This window comes from Telmatherina bonti, assembly GCF_933228915.1.
Source record: "Telmatherina bonti genome assembly, chromosome: 3".
Lineage (NCBI taxonomy): Eukaryota > Metazoa > Chordata > Actinopteri > Atheriniformes > Telmatherinidae > Telmatherina > Telmatherina bonti.
The window spans coordinates 31353392-31375056 of NC_136621.1; the positions used below are offsets into that span (position 1 = coordinate 31353392).

The window sequence follows — 21665 nt, forward strand, 5'->3', positions numbered from 1 at the left end:
TTGTCAAATAAAATCATGACATCACAGACTTTTATGAACACAAATGTATAAAAAATGTAAACTACTAGTCAAGTTTGGACAAACTGATTCACCAAATGAACATTTCATCTCTTCTTTTCATATATATATATATATATATATATATATATATATATATATATATATATATATATATATATATATATATATATATATTTTTTTTTTTTTTTTTTTTTTTTTTTTTTTTTTTTTAAAATGCATAAGCATTGCAGGAATATGAACATTTTGGCGTTGCAGTCTGGTTGCAACCCACCAGGATCCATTCAAATCGGCTGACAGTGCAGAAACTTTCGTCGTGAACCACGTGACTTAGTCTCGGAAAATTCAAGGAGTCTCGTAACCATAGACCGTATACTGGTTTAACCAAAATTCAATATTATCGAAGGCTCTGAGTTTAACCATAGTTTAACCATAGACTGTAGGAGTTTAACTCATGGACATCATATACAGTTGTGCTCATATTTATTCCCACCCTTTCATTAAAGAAGGGGGGAAAAAACAGCTGCCTGTAAAATAAGCTGAAATTGACTAAAGTAATAATAAATAAAAATTTTGTGGAAATCATTATTTTTTTTTTAAATTCTGGTTCAATAGAAATCTTTTTTTAAAAAGCAAACAAAAAAATAATTTATTACATATTACATCACTCATAAACTAATATTTTGTCAAACAATCCTTTAATGTTCCAGCTACAGTCAGGTGTTTTCTGTTCCTCTCAGTCAGACATTTGCACCTGCTGACAGGTATTTTATCCCACTGTTCAACAGAAAAGTGCTCTAATTTGTCCAGGACTTTATTGTTTTGTTGTTGTTTTTTTTCTGCAACTCAATTAAATGGAAAAAAACAGTGTATAATATTACGAAATTATATTTTTGCAAATTTTTGTTTATTGTTTCTTTTTTAAGTCCCCGGTTATTTGAGTGACTGTTGTAAATTCAGCTTTATCTTTAATAAAAGGGAACGAATACATGTGAGCGCAACTGTAACTACTGACGAGTCATCGCGAGATCTTTTCGGTCATATCCGAGACTAGAGGCGGATATCCGGTCTCTTTCCCTGGCGGACCGTCATTGGGTCGGTTTGGCAAAATGAAGGTATAACAAATTGTTATCTACATTTCAAAGCTACTTTCTTTGAAATATTTCCGAATTAATCAAGGTTGTGTGTTAAACTTTAAACCCAACTAGTTTGACGCAAAAACCGTTGTTTTGGTACAGAGGATGAGCTTTGATTGTGAATAAGAACCAGACTACGAGCCTATCAAACACTCAGGAACATGGCGGCATTCAGTGAAAATGTGCGCCCAGTTCAAGTGTCTTCCACTTGTAGAATATAGATATATTTTAGTAACAGTTTCATGGACCTGCTGGTTTTTTTGTGTTTATACCCAGAACCCTTTCTGTAATACTTCATTGGCTGCTGCTAACATTAGCAAACACTAAAACCGGCTGAGAAACTAGCAGGCCTCCAACCTGGCTCCCCTTTCCCACAAAACCTTTTCCTCATTCCTACTAACAGATTAATTTGATGGTTTAAATTAAAAGTGGAAATTACTTTGACATCTTTAGACCTGAGGAAAACCACAGTCCCAACAAGAGGCATCACGTGTAGTAGCAAGGTCTTTGTGTGTGGATAGTTGCAGTAACAATAGTGTGTGTGCATGCTGTGTATTAACCTGACTGATGTGCTGTAACATCTTTTTTGTCTCCTCCCTGATCTTGTAGCTAAACATCTCATTTCCCGCTACTGGTTGCCAGAAGTTAATTGAAGTTGATGATGAGCGAAAGCTGCGGACATTTTATGAAAAGCGTATGGCCACTGAAGTGGCTGCTGACCCTCTGGGAGATGAGTGGAAGGTAAGCACGGTTCGATTATTAATTTATTCCCCATACTTAATTTTACTTGGCATGGCTCACATGTAGGCCCTTCTTGGCTGATCTGTAGCCATGAAGGGGGGACAGTGTGTTGCCAGAACAACAGCGGAGCTGCTTACCAGATGCGACCAGTCCACCTCACCATGGCTGATTGAAACAGCAAAGCTCTCTCATTTTAGTTGTAGAAATGATTAAATCCATAAACTGTAAAATCTTTGAGAAACTTAGACATCATTTATATACTACATCCCCAAAGTAGAAAACAGAGTTCTAACTTATGCTCTTTTCCCAGGGTTATGTTGTGCGCATCAGCGGAGGCAATGACAAGCAGGGCTTTCCCATGAAGCAGGGTGTGCTTACTCATGGCCGTGTGCGTCTGCTCCTCAGCAAGGGTCACTCCTGTTATCGTCCCCGCAGGACTGGCGAGCGCAAGCGCAAGTCTGTCCGTGGCTGCATTGTTGATGCCAACCTCAGCGTTCTCAACTTGGTCATCGTCAAGAAAGGTAGCTTGTTCAGTGTGTTGCAAGGAAAAATAAAAACTTTAGTATTGATGGGAAATAATATGCATTTCTTCTTGGTAACACACCTGCTTGTTTGCATATAAAAGTGCAATTGAAACATTTAGATCATGTGTATCTTATGTTAGTGGCATCCAGGAGACCCTTTTTGATTGGTTTGTATTCATTAAGGGGGGACAGTGTGATGCCAAGATTAACTGTAGAGCTGCTTTCCAGATGCAACCAGACCCTGTGAAGTGGATGGTTGAACTGTATAGCTCTCCCATTGTGTTGACTTTTGATGACAGTACTGTATTTTCTCCTTTAATTTTGAGGATAGGATCTAAATTCTGGATTCAGTAACTTAATTTCTGCGATCAATTGTAGACTATCTTGATGTGAAATGGGTCTGCATTTACTTCTGTGTGGCTGCCATGTCTTGACCCTTGTCCACTAGAACCTTCTAAGCCCAGCCTGACATCACTCATCCTGGTTTGTAGGTGTTTACATCAGGATCTTCTCAGGCAGAGTAGACACATTTTTAGCACCTACTCCGTTGGGCTGAAAATGCTACGTGTACAGTTTGCGCACCACGAATTAGCCAAAATCTGACTTAATGGGATGAGTCATGAAAGCGGCGACTCATAACTTTGGGCAGTAATAAGCAGGTTGCAGCACAATAGCTTTTCCACCAACAGCCTTCTCTCTCTGTTAATTAAAATCATTTCCTAAGTAGAAGCCACAAACTAAGTAGCAGGTAAAGCATGACTTGCACATTTTTCACAGTTGTGCTTTGTGTCACAAACAAATGCTGGTTTTTTTTTGTCTGTGGTTTTAAGTTTTTATGTTATTTTTTATCTTGAAAGGTGCTATATAAAACAATTTACTTACTTTGACAATTCTCACGAGCCACCTTGCTACGGCAAAACTATTTAAAACCAGGGAATGCGGTGTTGGCCAACGTGGGGTAAGACTTGGTATGTGTTAGTGATTAAAGGTTGTTTGTTTTTGTTTTTTTTCTTAGAAAAAGTCGTTTTGAAAACCACAGCTTCCAGGCTGAGAGATGACAGACTTGAAAATAGTTACAAAAAACCTATTTTATTAAAACTGAGTTTCTGTGGAACAAAGATTGTATCACAAGTATATAAACTGTTTGACTCACAGGTTGCAGGTACTGAAGATCAGCTGTGCAATTTGTAATTAAATAGATTTTAGCTGAATATTTATCTTATGTTCTTTTAGGTGAGAAGGACATTCCTGGACTGACTGACAGCACTGTCCCCCGTCGCCTTGGTCCCAAGAGGGCCAGCAAAATCCGCAAGCTCTTCAACTTGGCTAAGGAGGATGATGTGAGGCAGTATGTTGTTAGGAGACCCCTGACTAAAGAAGGTAAGTTTAAACTGTTAAAAACAATCATTTTGTGTTTGTGTACTTGTAACGGGTATAAGTTCAGATTTCATGAAGGCCAGGAATCACAAATCACACAATCAGCTAAAGGCTATAATGTTTAAAACAGCAGAAATCTGAGCTTGATTTGGCCTTCTTATGAAATGCAGCTGCTTGGTTTTAAACATCTCAAGAATGTCGATGAATTATGCCTTCACAATTTTTTTTTTAAATTGATCACTAATGCTGATTGCTGTATATATGATCAGGTTTATTCAGAAGTTTTTTTTCTTGTTTTGTTTTACATTGGCAAGTAATTTTTAATAATTGGATCACATGTTCCAGCTGACAAGTTTACATTGACACGAGATAAAGTGAGCTGATCAGTTGTGTTCACATGGACAGATTTAATGATGGTAATACAACATCTGAAATGCACATTAATTCAGAAAGGTGTTTTTATAACATTGTTTTTAATTTTTTGGCTGACAAAGCTCAGTTAAAAATGTCTTTCTAACAAGTGTGCCACAGTCCTGTTCTTTTGCTGACACTTCATCTTTCCCAGCACTCTTTATGCCACCTATCCCCAAATGGCTCAAGCATGTGCAGAAATATTCATTACAAATGATCAAAATGAGTGTATTTGTGGTTATTTTCCCCACTGATCTAATCTATTTTAAAAAAGATGAACTCCCCCACTCCCAGTTTGATAAAAGGTACATGATGTGATCCATTGTGCTCTGTGTAAACTTAGCTAGTGATCGTCGTCTTAATCTTCATCTGTTACAAGGCTTGCATGTTGATTTTCTACATTGCTAATGACTATGTGATCCCCTCACACCATTAGGGAAGAAGCCCAGAACTAAGGCTCCCAAGATCCAGAGACTGGTGACACCTCGTGTGCTGCAGCACAAGCGCCGCCGTATTGCCCTCAAGAGACAGCGTACCCAGAAGAACAAGGAAGAGGCCTCTGAATATGCTAAGCTGCTGGCCAAGAGGATGAAGGTATGTCAATTTCAGCTTTATTTTTATTACATGACTGAAAAATTGAATGACTGAGCAAACTTTTTTTTTTTCCCTTACCAACGCAGGAAGCCAAGGAGAAGCGCCAGGAACAGATTGCGAAGAGGCGCCGTCTTTCTTCTCTGAGGGCATCCACCTCGAAGTCAGAGTCAAGCCAGAAGTGAAACCAGCAACTCAAATAAAATGTACTGAAAAAAATGTAATGCCTATGTGAAATTTATTTTCCACGCTGCGGGCAAGGAAGATACATATCACAAAGGCAAGATGGTCGTTTGTAAATTAATGTAGTCCAGTTTTTCTTAAACTCCTGCAGCAGTACCAGTATTTAAGTTGAAGTTGGGTCTCAGCTGACTTACTGCAACCTCTACACTAGTAACAAAACTGTTACATTAGTTTGATCCAACAAAATGCCTTGAAACTGGCTGCACTGTGAGCTGACCTTGACATGAACCTTCCTCTAGTGTCCATATGGGGTTTTGATGAATTTAAAAAGCCAAAGTGCTACATTGGAAACACTGTTGGGTGTTAGATCATGGCATTTCTAAATGCCGTTTGAGACGATAAGTCTAGTTCATAATGGCCTAACCCTGATCCACTGAGACCAGCTCTGCCACTTTTCATTGAGAACTGATTGCTGATGCACAAACCATAGATTTGAGCAGCATATAAAGCGCGTGACAAACTTCATACTCCAATCGCCATGGTTGAGCAACTTCACGCAACTGCATCAAACTAATACAACTTAAAGGTTTAGCAAAACTACAAATAGACAGCCTTGCAACTTGAGTATTTTGTGCTGCTTCTACATTCGAGCAGTTCTTGAAAGCATCACCATACCAAGAAAAAACCTTGGGACAAAACCTGGATATTTCACTGCAAAAACAACTTGCTGAGAAAAGCTTGTGCTCATTTAGAATATTTGACATGTACTTTTACATGTTAAGGCCACTCAAATGTTCAGTCTCTACAATGGGATGCCTTGAATGAGAACTGACACACCTACACACTTTAGTGGCTGCGCTAGCTTGTTTCCTCTCTCAGGACTTAAGCACACTTCTGCATATACATAAGTGGTGTCCTTTCAGCACGCTACTGAAATAACAGTATTGCAGTAGCTGTATTTTCATAGTATCCCGAGAAAGTTAAAATCAAACACTTTGCTAACTGATGAAAATATAAGTTAAGATCTGAGACTTCAGGGAAAATGAAGTTGGTGTAATGCCTGAAACACCAGATGAACTAGTCCTAACTGAACCTTATGGACAGTACTGTAGTTGTACTCATGTCTGTCCCTCAATATCTGGAAGGTGACTTTGATACACAAACTACAAAGCACTGTTACACATCTGTAGCTACAAAGCAGAGCTTGTCAGTTTATAATTGTGCTTGAAAAGTTTGAAAATACTGCATATTACCTTTACAAATATGCCAACTTAATCCACATTCACTAAGCAAAAACATTTTCTCCTTTCAGGAAAAGGTGTTAGCTAAAATGTCCATTGCATTGCTCATCAAAATAATTTACAGTCCCCTCAATAGATTAAAAGAATTGAGCATCAGGATCTGATTCGGTTTGAATTTCATGAGCAAGATTTTGAGATGGAAAGGTTTGTGAAACTTATCTGAAAAAACCCTTTGGTTTGCACAACAGGAAGTGATGCAAATTTTGTGGAAAAATCTGATGTGAACCAGTTTCACCAATGGAATGGGATATGCACTGCCACACTGGACTTAAACTGGTGTCTGTGCACCAGACAAATGAAAAAATTCTTCAGTTTACCATCTCTTGCAGATTGTTGCAATGTGACTAGCTCATACAAAAAGTATGAAGTCTATCTCCCAATTTTTTTTTTTTAAACCAAGATGGTGGCAGAGGTTGTCTTATTAGCAAACGCAAATTTTCAGTTTGTTTTTCTGAAAATGGGTCTTGATCTAACTTTGATTTCATTCAGTTTTATGAGCAACCTGGATAGTTATCTGGAGAGTTTGAGGGATTCTTTCGTATTGCAAGGTACAGTCAATTTTAGTATAAATGGAAATACCTACAGCAGAGGGTCAGGGTGCTTGGCCAAAAAAGAAAAAAAAAACAAAAAACTACAGGATAAGTTCCAAACAGGTCTTCCAAATATCAATAGACCTGGATCAAAATTTACACATTTCACAAAAAGTTTCTCTCCCCCCCCATATCTATATAGATGAATTATATCTATATTTTTGCCCTTTGGAATTTACGCCATTCCAAAAGATTTAACACGCAAAAAACACCAAAATACAGAAAAAGTTCATATCGCAGCTGCCAAAACAATGCAGAGATCCAAGTTAAATTAATCTAATCCTTTATTTAACAATTACTTTAAATTTCATGAAATTTAGATGAGTTAGCTACAGTGGCCCCACATCAACGATGCACATGTCCTTTTCCATGACTCCCAGTGTCAAAAGCAAATGTCCTGGTAGGCCTCAGTCGGAAGGCTGGTGTAGTTACAACAGACCTCTTGTAAGGTGAGGAAGACTCATCAGCATTGCCAAGATTACTTGTGTGTCGAGTCCGCTCCTGTTGGGATGGGGGACAGCTCAAGGCAGACATCTGGTTGATGAAGAAAAACACAGTAACAGCCTGGTGCGTCAAGTATTGTGGCAGTCCTTGGACGCTACACACCAGGCTCAGACAGGTGGTCTGAAGGTCCTGAACCAGAGCAGTAGACCTGGATAAGCTCTTTCCCTGTTGAGTCAGTGATACAATGTTTGGTGTATCTTGTATTTGAACACAACCATGTTAGACTTGTGCTTGAATGATTCACATTTAAAAGAAGCTCTTTATAGCATTGTTTACTATTTAAGAGTACTCATGACACACCTTAACAGTTTGGATCTTGGAGCCAACGAAGTGACAGGTCCGCCTACACAGTTTGGTACCAAGTGAAATTATTCTCTCAGCGTAATGGCCTCGATGAATGGCAACCTCAAAACCCTCTAGGTGAGCACCTTCTAGAAACAAAAGACAGGTTAAGTGCAGGACTTAATTCAGATTTCAATTAATTTAGCCAAAGACTTGTTTTACAACATACCTTTATCTTTCTCAATGGGGGGAAGCGCCTGTTGCATCAGACCCTCCAACAAACTCAGGGCAGAGTCTAGTCCCACACTGGCAACATAGATCGTTCTGCCCACCATCGACTGGTATGTTCCATCTTCAGCCTGAAGCACCCTGCTTGTGACCCACGTGACTGTGTGCTGTACACAGTTCACAGTTCCTTTGGTAACAATACTCACCACATCCTGAATCTCATGTATTTTGTTCTTTGCAGCTGTTGCAACCTGTGTGATAAAGTCATGTGTATCGATTAGCTGATTTGATACACTATTTCAGAAAAGCTGTGACATTTAAACATGACGAACTACCTCATCTGTAGGTGACAAAAGCACAGGGAAGGAAGTCTCCAGCCAGTCAAGAGTTTTGCAAGCAACATCATTTGCAATAGAAACTAAAATAAAAATCAGAACAGCTATTTAAGTCATATTCAATTATCAACTTCTGCTCTCACTTTTGAGAGTCTTGGATTTTGTGTAGATAATGAATGGTTACTTGGACAACCACATCAGAATAACCTCAAGAATTAAAGCTTTTCTCACATTTCTAGGATGGAAATTAATACAAGCAAGGGATGTACACTAAGACAGAAAAGCGGTGACTTGCATGCAAAGTTTCTACTCACTCTGTGGCTCAAACTTGATCAGGACAGGTGAGACGGTGGTACAGGCCACAGTGCTGAAGGTGCTCACTCTGCTCTCCAGTGCCTCACAAACAGACTTCACCTTCGGACTGTAGCCTTTACTGTCTGTGTACATGACTGACAGTGTGGCATAAAGTGACTGAACCACAGGTAGCTGGGCCACCCTGGATGCTGCACTCGGTGCTTTCTAGAAAGAAATAGTAAAATTTACAAGGAACTATTTTTACAACTTCTGCATCAAACAACACCGCAAAAGAGCTTAATATTTAAAACACATTGCGTAAGGCTTCCCCCCCACCCTCCCCATTATAGATATTACTCACCAGGTTGTTGTTCATTTGGGAGGTTTTAAAGACTTTTCCAGTAAAATGATTGAGTGAGTCAACATGTGAAATTGAAGCTCCTTTTTGAGCGCATTTCCTGCTTGGGAAGATGCTCAAATCTCGAGATTAAAATGCCAGTTCGTAGGATCTCCTCTCTGCTCAAATAGCTCCTTATTGACACCAATTAGCCCTCACCTGTTGAGACTTTCCCCTTAATCTCGCGGTATGTCCGCCAGCTGGGACGTTATGTGTGAAGTCCCACGGGGGGGGGGGGGGGGGGGGGGGGGGGGGGGGTGTCAAATTCAAAATAAATGCATATAAATTGTTCTTTTTACATGTAATCAAGATACTTGACAGACTATGACAAGACCCATTGGAGTGGTGGTTGGAACAACATTTTGGTCCACTATGAAGAAATTGAAGAGTGTGTGTCAGTGTTTGGGAGGAGGGTTTCATATGTGCTGAAAGCAGGTGTAAAACCATTCTGCTATCGCAGTTGTATTAGAAATGTCCCAGAATCCAAGACCTATCCTGTGCTGTTATGTGTGAATACATTTCAGGAGTGATTAGAGAGATTGTGGTCTGTTATGAGTGAATGAGGAGTCATTTTTATTTTTATTTTTAAACTGATCTGAAATGGACTGTAGAAATAGCGTAAAATCGGATATCATCATTTCAAATGGGACAGGTAAAAAGGAACCTTTCCAAAACTTCACAGCAACCACACGGACTGATAACTACAATTTATGTAATTTAGGTTTTAATCGGCTTGAGAAACGGCAAAACAAATTTTCATCTTAATTTATTTAGTTAGTTATAAGTAGCCTCCTTGTTTATGAGAAGTGAAAGACTGAGGGTTGTTGAGCTGATAGACTATCTGAATTCCCCTTCAGGGATCAGCAACACTTTGGATAAAAAGAAATATTGAAGCCTTGAATGAATCATAAAAGTCAGACGAATCTTTCTTTGTAAGCTCTACTGCTTACACTACAGCTGCTTTCACATACTAGCATGCAGTCTGTTCAATGACAACAGCCTATAATGTTCTTCATACTCGATTATACTTGTCAGATCTTATCATTTATTGGAATGTGCTGTGTAAATTCATCCTTATTTTCTTACAGACAAACGGCAAATTGTTGATTAGTCGGTTAATATGCAGCTGAGCACAAGCAGGTGCATTTAAAAGTCACACACAGCTCAGTAACTAAGATAAATAACACTGACAAGCCACGGGAGATTTAAATCCACAGCGTGCTAGAAGACAAATCACGCTGCTGTTCAGCATCATGAGCGCATTGACAGGCTCATGTGGCGAAGAGACCATACACTGTGTATTCTGGATCTGCATGGTGCTGTATGAGGAGGTAGAGGGATTTATCTTGAAGGAGTGATTATAATAACCTTATAGGAAAGCATTTCTCCTCCTGCATGATGTGAGGGGAGCACGCAGTGAGCCACGAGGTTCTGTCCGTGGTGCTGATGCTGCTGTTGCTTAGACTGCTGCAGCATCCCGCCACTCCTGCACACAACGTGCCCAGAAAACATCTTTCTTCTGGAAATCGGTTTGCGTCAGGGAGGAGGAGGTGTGGTTCTTTCACACTTTTACGCGGCACAGGCAGTCACAAGGGTTGGGTCTGCTGCTCAACGCAAAGAATGCAAGACGCGAGAGAGAAAAAAAAAAAAGCACGTGTAGTGGGTGGTCCCCGGCACACGATTTTCACGTGGCTCTAGCGAGCTTTGTGCCCGAGCCAAACAGTCGCACCGTCAGTCCGGTGCAGCACCAGCAGGAAACAGGATCAGCAACATGGCAGTAGAGATGGAGCCCGCGGAGTAAGTGTGCTCTCTCTGTGTTTTGATTTGTGCAAGGGTAACAAGTTGGCCACTGTCTGTAGATTCTAACTTTTCAGTGAATGGTTGGCAGAATTTCAATGTAAAAAATGAAGAAGATCTTAGTTCAGTTTAAGAGTGTTGTGAATTTTGCTAAATAATAATAAAAAAAAAACAAAAAACAAAAACAACCGACCAAAAAACAAACAAACAACGAAAAAATGAGTTTATTGTCAGAGTTTTGTACAGTTTGTGCAGCAATGTGTACCTTTAGGTTGCTGTCGAACCTCCTGCCAGCCATTCATTGTCCTTACTATAATTTATTGTGATCAACATGCTGTGCATATGCTCAAATATCTATCTATCTATCTATCTATCTATCTATCTATCTTCTAAAAATAGAAACACCGTTCTCATCTGCCTGTTTATTGATCTGCCTCTGCTAAGTACTGTATTCCTAAATCTTAATGATGTAAATAATTGTCTTTTGGTGGGCAAAAGGCACAGTAGGCTAAAATACATTTCTGGCAAGTAGAATTTATTTTGTTTTGTTGTAGTTTTTAATAAAAAAAAAAAAAAAAGTTTCTGGTGAAGCAGTGGGAGATGATATTCTCACCATGTAGCAAGTGCATTTTTCTGCAAGTACTGGTGGATGAATGTAAAGCTTAAGGTCCCAATGTTATTGATAGAGGAAAAACAGGAAAATAGCACAGGATCATGTTCAGCAAATGGTTATGAAATGGGACAAAAGTCCACATGAGCTGAGATCAGAGTCTTTGTCTTGGTTTGACTTGAACATCATGGTGGAGTGCCAGACAATCTGTGATTGGATGGATTCTGAAAAGTAGATAGTTTCTACTTGGGATGAATAATTAATTATTTGGTCATTTTATTGATATTGGATAGTCAAAGCTATAAAATAAGTCTAAGCATAGCCAGAAATACAGTACTGACATACAAATTAGACCAAACTTGGCCCGGCTGTGGCTATTTTTGAGATTTTGTAAAACCTTTTTCCAAACTTGCGAAAGTGGGATAAATTTATGTTAATGTATAAATTATATCGCAAGTTGAAAACAAGAAATATTTATTATAGTATATGGTCTTAGCTCATCTTGAATTTTATGGGAGTCATATCTCAAAAGAGTTGATCAGGGGAACAAACTGCTGCTGGAAATGAAATCAGTACTAAGAAGAAACAGTTAATCAAACCAAATCAAAGATACTTTATTCATCCCCGAGGGGAAATTCAAGTTAACTAACAGCTATTAGATTAAATGGCAACAAGTCACTGGTTCAAAAATGAGAACCTTAGACAAGTAATCTTTATGAATATGAAGAAATGAATGTGTGGAGTAATTTTAGAGTGATGTAGAGAGTTATAGATATTTTAAATAATTTAATACTCTGAAGACACCTTTCTACTCGACTGAAGACATTAAACACTGCTTAAAAACAGGCAGATTTATTCTGTCACATACATCAATACATGAGCTCAGGAAAACCTTCTGAAAGGATTGTCTGTGAACACATTTCACAGAGCCATGCAAGTTCTTTTACTCAAAGAAGAAGCCGTATGCCACAATTAAAAAATGACATTGTCATTGGGCTAAAGGTAATTAAAAATGAACTTAGACATGAACTTTGGTCAGATGAATCAACATTTTTTCTGGAAATCATGGGATGCAAAGCACTCCAGACTTTAAAGGAGAGGGACCATCCAGCTTGTTATCAGCAGTCACTTTGAAAGGTGGTGAACTAGTGACCTTGGTGTGACACTGCAGTGCCGACCACCACACTACTGTACCGCCGTGCATCATAAAATACAAAATACAAAATACAAAAGACAATACTGTTGAACAGATTGTCCTATATTGGTAAAGTGAAACACAACATGAGTCCACTAGAGGTCCAAAAACTGGTCTTTGTTCCCAGACATTTACAGTTCAAAATAAATAAGGGTAACTACACAGCGATACTGGCAACCCTTTCCTAATTTTGTTACCACCAGGAAATTGGATTAATCATAAAAATGTCTCACTTTCAAAATGCGATGCTTTTTATAGTGATTAAAATACTTGTTTAGAATACTTGAACTTGTATCTTTATGGTCTTCTGAAATGAGTGAAAATATATGCATGTTGGGTATTCTTGTGCATCTCTGGACTTTGTGTTTTCAGTCTGTTTGTGACAAATAATTAACGTATTGTGTCTGCAGCGTGATCCGCCTGATAATGCAGTACCTCAAGGAGAACAACCTCTACCGCACATTAAACACCTTACAGGAGGAAACCACCGTCTCACTCAACACAGTGGAAAGCATAGAAAGCTTTATTACAGACATAAACAAAGGACACTGGGACTCTGTTCTGCTGGCCATCGAGTCCCTGAAGTTGCCCGACAACATACTTATTGACCTTTATGAGCAGGTGAGTTTTTGTTCAGCAGATGTTCTTCTTGGTTTGATTTCAATCTAAAATACCTCTCATCGCCACTGCCTTCCTCAACAGGTTGTGATGGAGCTCATTGAAATGAGGGAGGTCGGTGCAGCTCGCTCTCTCCTACGGCAGACCGACCCAATGATTATGCTGAAACAGACCCAGGCAGAGCGATACATCCATTTGGAGAGCCTGCTAACGAGCTCCTATTTTGACCCTTGTGAGGTGAGATAAACAAAGGTGTGTACATTTGGATGACTGTGTCAGAACACTTGGCGAGGTAACAGCCTCTTAATATCATTACAGGCGTACCTGAAAGGCAGCAGCAAGGAGAAGAGGCGCAGGGCTATAGCTGAGGCTCTAGTAAAGGAGGTCAGCGTGGTGCCCCCTTCTCGCCTCATTGGTCTTCTGGAGCAAGTCAGTGTGAGTATACACATCAATGTTCTCATCAATACTTATTTTTAAAGGATTTTATTTCAAATAAAAACAATAAATCCTTTGTAAAGTTACAAAATAACCAGGTAATGTTTAAAATATTTAACAAAGTTTTCTGCTTGAGTCTCTACTACAGAGGCAGTCATGCTATCTGCTCTCACGTTCCTGCATGAAACTGCGCCGGAAACATATTAGGATGGATTTTAAAAGTTGTGGGTTTTTTTTTTAACAACAGCTTGATTTATTCAATTTATAGTTGGCTTACAGTTTCAGTTACACTAATAAGTAAACAAGTCAGTACTTACAAGTCTTGATGGACTTTTCTTAGGAAAGAAGGACATTTGGCAGGAGGAGCTTTAAAACAAAATAACAACCTCTTTCAGAAAGAAGCTAAAGGACTTCCTGAACTCTTAATCTGCAAATATAATTTGGTAGAGTTTAGGCAATAGAAAATAGAGCTGCAACCAAAACAAAACAATAAAACAAGTACCACTAGTAACATTGAAAGACAACTACATGCCTTACAGCAATTTGATAGGAAATGTGGGAATATATCAGACACTATTAAGAATTTTACATACAAAGTAAATATGTGATTGATTGATAAGTTGATTCATTTTTTAACTTCATTAGAGAACAACAACTGAAATAATAATTGAACAAATGAGGTTTAATATTTAAGTCACAATTTCATAATGTTTGTAAGGTTTTAACCTTAGGGAGTGCAGAATGGCGACGTCCCCTCAGGTGCACAGCCAAAGGAAGAAGAGGAGGAAGAACCACGGGACATCAAAATTGGCAGAGCTCGGTTTCTTTTTACTTAGATTTCTTTTCAGTTTCACATGCACAGACACCTTTCCCCCTTTTGTTTTTAATTCACATTCCTCCACCAGTATATATAGGCGAGAACCATATTCATTAATGCAAAACACAGGGGCATTGTCACAAGTACAAATCTTAAAAACATACAATACAGCTTAACTCTAAACACCACTAGAAAAATACTAAATTACCTCACACCTTATCCTTTTACTTTAATCAAAACAAGAAATACTAATCAACACAAATAAAGATTAACTACTTCTTCCCCAATCTCCCCCCTCTCCTCAGGCCATTTGGTTTGTGCCAACCAACTAATTAAGCACACCAGGCCCTTGTCAGCAACATTCATGGGCGCGCCTCCATGACACTGCTGATCTCCAAGATCACCTCAGAGAGAGAGAGAGAGAGAGAGGTTAGAAGCCAACCAAAACATATACAGAAACAAACCAAATTAATGCATCGTTCAACTAAATAGGATCCATCTTTAGTGAACAAATACATCAACAGAAACAAAGAAATAAAGGGATATGTACATGTCCGAGTGACAAAACAGCACCTGATTAGTGAGGGGATGCCTGCATCTTCCTCACAATGTTGATTTTGCTTCGATTTTGAGAACTGCCTCTTCCACTTTATGTTTTGCACTAATTATGATTTATCTGTGTTGCAGTACATGAAACGACAGCATTGTCCAGGTTATCTCTCCACTGATATGGCCATCGACACACCAGCGAGCAAAGAGCAGCTTATGGTGAAAGAGAGCTGTCCAACACAGCTGTACCGCCACATAAAGGTACATGATTACATTTAGCAACAGTCTACCATTCCTTTATGGTCAGTGGGAACTTGTTTAGTTGACGAATTGGAAGTTTTTGTTTGCTTGCCTGGCAGTTCACCACACTCACACACATACACACCCAAAACTAATTGCTTTATTCACCTGGAGGCAGCTCTTGAGTCTCAGCACTGGCACAGATGGGGCTGCAGGAGTTGCTCATCATTGCTTTCCTGTGCCAAGGTGATACGTTGGAATGGCCAGCCCACGCAGCAGCAGCTGACCGGGGAACTTTGTTTCTCTGAGGTCACCTGTTATTAAATAGTTATTTAATTCTCTGTGGATGTGAAGTGCAGTTTGGAAGTTGAGTAGGAAAGCACATTTTCACACCAACTGGTTACTATTTGTGATTTGAATGTGCAGTTTGGACGCCGTTCCCATGTCGAATGTGCCCGTTTCTCTCCCGATGGGAAATATTTGATTACTGGATCAGTGGATGGACTTATTGAGGTCTGGAACTTTAACACTGGAAAAGTAAGCAAGGTAAATACTTTTCATATTATGAAATATATTTTAATCTGTTACATATAGTTCTTTTTTTTTTTTTTTTTTTTCTTTTTCCCATATTTGTAATTATTGTTTGGATACTAAGAGATCTGCCTTGAATTATTGTTTGCACATAATGACATATAATATGTTACAATGACATAATCTGTTATGATCTTATGTTGTCATGTGATTGAGATCTCACATTATTCAGTTTTTCTTATATTATTATGATGGGAATATTTTATTATTTGCTATATATTTGTGTGTGTGTGTGTGTGTGTGTTTGTGTAAATGATTTAGGATCTTAAGTATCAGGGCCACAACAGCTTCATGATGATGGATGACGCAGTGCTGTGTATGTGCTTCAGTCAGGATACAGATCTACTGGCTACTGGAGCTCAGAATGGAAAAATAAAGGTAAAAGACGTTGATACTCTTTTGTGAATTTGACAATATAAACATTTCAAAATGTGACCATCTCATTAAATGCTGTCCCTTAACTTCTTTTCCAAATTGTGAATGTTGACATGGAAGGTGTGGAAGATCCAAAGTGGTTTGTGCCTGCGCAGGTTTGAGCATGCTCACAATAAAGGTGTGACATGTCTGAGCTTCTTCATCGACAACAACCAGATCCTTAGCGCCTCCTTCGACCAGACCATCAGGTGGGTTTTCACTGAACGGCGAGCATGGTGCAATCTGCAGCTGCAGGTGTGTTTGTGCTGCTTAGACATGCAAGCTGGCAGTTTTATTTAGAGCAAAGCTGACTTTTATTTATTTGTTTTAAAACTGGAATACTGGAAATAAATACAACAATACTGGGACTTAAAAACCTACAAACAAATAAAAAGAAATAGCTCATCTCCAGTGGGAGGCAAACAAGAGATTTTCATGACCTCAGACATGATTCACAAACATTTGGAAGGCACACATAGGCGTCAGTTCTGCTGCAGGAAGGCAGTGAACTCATTTGTCTTTCTATTTAATCCCTCCAAATTGTTCTCCCAACACAGTTTCTATAAGAATTCAGATGGTAAATAGCTGCCAGGTGATTTTAAAAAACATAATTCACTGATTGTCGGCCGGTGTGAGCACCTCTCTATAAAAGTAGAAGTTTTGGAAGTGTGCTGGTCAAGATAATTCAGGTGTCTGTCAACAAGTACTTTAAATTTGGAGAGAAGGGTAGGTATAATAAGCCTTGGCTTCTGCCTACACCTGGTCAAATGAAAATTGTGAAACTTATGTTATTTTATGTTGTTTTAATTTTGTTTGTTTATTATTGTTTGGTCAAATATACATGACAAACAAACAAAAGAAGGAAAGACTTCAGCAGTGAGCTTAAAGAAGCAATTATTGCTGTTTATCAGTTGATAAGGGCCAAACGCCCAATTACAATAAACTTGCAGTCAATCATTTTACAGTGAGAATGATTATTTACAAATGAAAACATTAAAGATAGCTGTCAGTTTTCCCAGGAGTGGACACAGCACGTTTACTGTAAGGTCAGCTAGTATAGAGCTCAGAATGGCAAAAAACACCCAAATGGCTACATCTCAGCCTCTACAGGCTTCATCTAACGTGGTAAATTTAAACTTCCAGAGAAAAACACTGACCATAACGGCTTGTTTACAAGGTTTGCAAGAGCAATCTTGTCTGTAAAAAGAGCATGGCAGCACAGCTTTGGTTTGCACACCTCAACAAGTCACCAGACCTCCAGTAGAGATGTATTTTCATTATTCACATCAGACTTGGTGAAAACCCAAACAAACATACTACTACAAGCACCACATACCAACTGGTGAGCATGGCGGTGGAAGGGTGCTCATGTGAGCTTGCTTTGTAGCCACAGAACCTGGACACCGTAGACCAGGGCTACTCAATTCTGTCCCACGAGGGCAGGTTTTCAATGTGTCCCTGCTCCGACACATCTGACAGTAACTAATTACTGTTGAAATCTGTAAACATCTGTTGCTCCTCATTTTCATTTACTTGCATGACTAAATGTACACATTTTTTTCTGTGCATGCAAAGGACAAGCATAAATCTCAAGGATGTTGTCTTTCCTCTTTTACATGCACACACTCGCACACACACAGAATCCCCTTCATTTTGAGGGGCTGAGTGTTATTTCTGACTCCTGGGGGTGTGGGCTGAGCGTCTCTGCTGTATTGGAGGCACATGTGCTGTGTGGGTGCAGCTGAGGCATCATGTGCTCTGCCACAAAGCTGCAACGTGCCCCCCCCCCCCCGCCCCACCTCCCAGTTCCACACGCTTGGAGATTTCTTTACAAACAGTAAATCATCCACCAGGAAACCAAGTGAATCAGCAAGCGGGAGGCGTTTTTTCATGGTTTAGCTAATCTGCAACCAGTCACTCACCAGGAGCTAAAAATAACACATCAGGAGCTTAGCAGTATGTTTTGTCTGCTCTTGTGAAAAAAAACCCTTCTTCCAGGGAAATGAATGGCTGTTAAAGTGAGTCAGCACTGCTATTTATTTGATTTCAGTGTCTCAATTGTATGTTGCTCAATTGAACATTATCATTTTCAGAATACATGAACTGAGGTCAGGGAAGACACTTAAGGAGTTAAGTGGCCACTCATCATTTGTAAATGATGTAACCTTCACTCAAGATGGATCTCACATCATCAGTGCCTCATCTGATGGCACTGTTAAGGTACAATTAGCCTAAATAGTGTGTAACTTAAAGGCGGTTTTGTGATGCATCTGATGTAATACAGTGAAATCTGGAAAATTTTTTCTGTATTTTTTTCAGATTTGGAGCGCAAAATCCTGCGAGTGCATTCACACTTTTAAGTCTCTGTCACCGATAGATGTTCCTGTCAACAATGTGATTCCTCTTCCACAAAATCCAGAGTTTTTTGTGATTTGTAATCACTCCAGCTCAGTGGTCATCATGAACATTCACGGTCAGGTGAGAGCCCTGCACCCCCTCAGGCCTCATCCACACAGAGCAACGTCCCGTCATGTTGATTGTTAAAGGATTCAAATAGCTGTTTTCAGTTTCTGCTACAAGTTTTTTTCTAGCTTTCGATCAACATTTGATTGTTTTCTTTTACTAACAGTGCAAAATAAATACTTGAAAAATTAAGATACTAAGTTTATTATCACACAGAAGACAGAAAATCATAAGAAGTTTGGAAACAGCGGATTTTTGGTGTCTCTTTGGCAGAATAAGGGGGAAAAAAGCTCATTAACAAATCCAAGATATACAAACATTCCAATTTTTAAAGCTGTAGCTGGACAAGGCGTTTCCTGAAACAATACATTTCTTTCATGTTTATACTGCATGTTGAATATAATGCTTAATTTAGCAATGACTCAAAACAGACACACAGATGTTTAGCTTCCTCAAAATATAACAGAATTTTCCCTTTATACAGCTTTACTCTTCACTAACCAGCTTACAGTTTTCTGATAACATCTTCATATAAAAGCCAAAATGTTAAACCAGCTGTTTAGTGTTGAGGTAACACCTCTTATCTAGGCTAACATACACCAGCTCTCTTGTGAACACACTGTAAGGATAGTGTCAAAATGTTTGATAAAGGATGAATAAAAAGGTTTAGCTGACAAAACATCAAACTTTTCTCTTCATTGAAAAGCAGTGCCACCTCGTAGATTAATTAAAAGGCCTCATCTCAATGTTATTGACATTGTCCTACTCCTCAGACTATGAAGACCTTCAGCTCAGACCAAGCAGAAGGAGCAAACTTTGTGTGTTGCACCGTGTCACCCCGCGGGGAGTGGATCTACTGTGTGGGAGAAGACTTAGTGTTGTACTGCTTCAACTATACGACAGGGAGGCTGGAGAAAATGCTGACTGTAAGCTCCTCTGCTCATATTTAACAATTATTTTTGGGAAGAAGCCGTCAGTGTTTTTCCATCCACTCATCCTGATGTCTCACTGTTGAGTTAAAATCCATCAGGATGGGCATTTAGGAAACAGCGGCTAGGGGGAAATAAGAATGTGGAATTGATCTGTGTGCTTCTGCTCCCACAGGTTCACGAGAAAGATGTAATTGGCATCGCTCACCACCCACATGAAAACCTGCTTGCCACATACAGCGAAGACGGCCTGCTACGGTTATGGAAACCTTAAACTCCCAGCACCTGCATCATTATGTGGGGAAGATAGACAGTCGTCCACATGGCTAGAAGACAGTTGAATCCTATTAGTTCATGTATACATTTTAACTGGATGTCAGTTATTTATAACCAATTATCTTTTATTATATAAAGCTGTAAAAACTTTTGCAAGACAGTCTCAGTCCTCCATGTTGCATAAGCTCTCTTCCATCTTCACCAATGACATTTGATGCTTCATTTTCATTTCTTTATTAGATATGAAAATGCATGATAATAAACTGTTGAGAAAATAATACTGCCTCAAAGTTTTACACTTAAAATGTTGGATGTCTGACAGGTCAGCTTTGGTTTAGAAGAATTTTGTACCTTTGACGTAAGGATTAAGATTTATTTTACGTTTCCTGCATGCTACCTCGGTTCGGTTTAAATGTGGCACTGCAATAATTTTGTTACTCGTGTAAAAATATGCATGACAGTCAATGTTACACCTCAGTGGCGATCCACTAAGATATTTTGTATCCTGTATGTACATAAGTGTGTTTAATTTGATCATTATATTGTAAATGGTGTTTTTGTGCATCACTGGAACAAACATGTCTGAAAAATGATTATCAATAAAAAAAAATTTTAACATTTCAAGTGTTTAATATTTGTGGAGCATTTCAATCTCATCTCAATATCACATTTAGTTGGTTCAATTTGAAGTTCTTTAAGATAAGTAAATTTAGCACAAAAAATAAGAATTTGTTTGGTTGATTTTTTTCCCCCCTTAAATAATAATTTGTCATATTATACATCCATGAAAATCCAGAGTTGTCAGCTATATAATGAGCGCCCATAAAATGTATAAAAATGCACTGCAATATTCTCCTGTTGGTATTAACTGGTGTCAGTCACAGATGTATGACTGGCACCTAAATGATTGACATACTGAAATCTGATTTTGGAGTCAGTGGCCATCCCACATCTCCAGAATCTGGGAGGCAACTTAATTTCTAATGATGATATTGCTGCCCCACAGAGCTCAAATGATTACAGATTACCTTCAGAATTTGGGAGAGCAGAAGATGAAAGGATCTATTGTGAATCCAGACTTCAACACTACACAACACCTGTCGGATAAGCTCATGTGTGTTGTATGTACTAAAGTAGGCCAGCACAGCCATGCTGGTAGACCTCAAACAACTCTAGGCTAAGGAATGAGATACTAAACCATCAGAAAGATAACCTGGTTGGTAAGCAGCATGAGGTGTCAAGCTTTTGTTGATGTGTACAGATCTTCCACACACTACGCAGGTATGGATCATGTAAAAATATAAATGCCAATACAAGTGGAATAACCTAATTTACCAAGCACCTCAAATGGGGAAAAAACACAAAGGTCAGATCATTCAGGCTTTCAATGATTTCACCAACAGATTTACTGCTGTTACAGATAATTGTCCTGTTTTATGACCCAATTTCAGCCAAGCATTAGCTGTCAGACAGATGGCCTCACCCTCCACTGGAGAATATATTGGTACACAGAGTATGGTGGACTCAGAGAGTGAAACATGGCTAAAGGCTAAAAAAAAACAAACCTTAATGATTTTCAACATGACTCCCCCCCCATCCCAATCTTTTACAAGTTCATGTACATATTGCATATTCAGTAATTGGTGGTACTGCAGCTTTCCGCTTTAAGCTTACATTAAATGCAAGTAAAACTGCAACACATAAGTGTACTTAGAAGTTGTCTAGGTTTAGATAATACCTGAAGAATGATCTCATAACAATTTAGAAACACTCTGAAATTACATTTATTAAGAAAACATGACCACAAACATAAATGGTC

General features: G+C 38.9%; 2 protein-coding genes across 2 annotated transcripts; both read left to right on the plus strand.

The window, feature by feature from the left end:
* The first annotated feature begins 1074 nt into the window (after positions 1-1074).
* rps6 (ribosomal protein S6) lies at positions 1075-5143 on the plus strand. Its single transcript, XM_079261719.1, has 6 exons — positions 1075-1133; positions 1764-1895; positions 2206-2416; positions 3653-3799; positions 4644-4801; positions 4888-5143. The coding sequence occupies exons 1-6, from the start codon at positions 1128-1130 to the stop codon at positions 4981-4983; spliced, it is 750 nt and encodes a 249-aa protein (XP_079117845.1). The 5' UTR covers positions 1075-1127; the 3' UTR covers positions 4984-5143.
* Positions 5144-10647: 5504 nt separating this feature from the next.
* LOC306774984 (WD40 repeat-containing protein SMU1-like) lies at positions 10648-19844 on the plus strand (the record flags this gene model as incomplete). Its single annotated transcript, XM_079265186.1, has 12 exons — positions 10648-10709; positions 12925-13135; positions 13217-13369; positions 13451-13567; positions 15072-15194; positions 15600-15719; positions 16026-16142; positions 16260-16387; positions 18272-18398; positions 18498-18656; positions 19415-19567; positions 19746-19844. The coding sequence occupies exons 1-12, from the start codon at positions 10684-10686 to the stop codon at positions 19842-19844; spliced, it is 1533 nt and encodes a 510-aa protein (XP_079121312.1). The 5' UTR covers positions 10648-10683.
* Positions 19845-21665: the final 1821 nt, after the last annotated feature.

Bases quoted from the DNA above. Each gene is read 5' to 3' on its own strand.
- rps6 (XM_079261719.1), top strand. The intron at 1,896-2,205 runs GTAAGCACGGTT...CTCTTTTCCCAG, and splicing joins CTCTGGGAGATGAGTGGAAG to GGTTATGTTGTGCGCATCAG. The intron at 2,417-3,652 runs GTAGCTTGTTCA...ATGTTCTTTTAG, and splicing joins CTTGGTCATCGTCAAGAAAG to GTGAGAAGGACATTCCTGGA.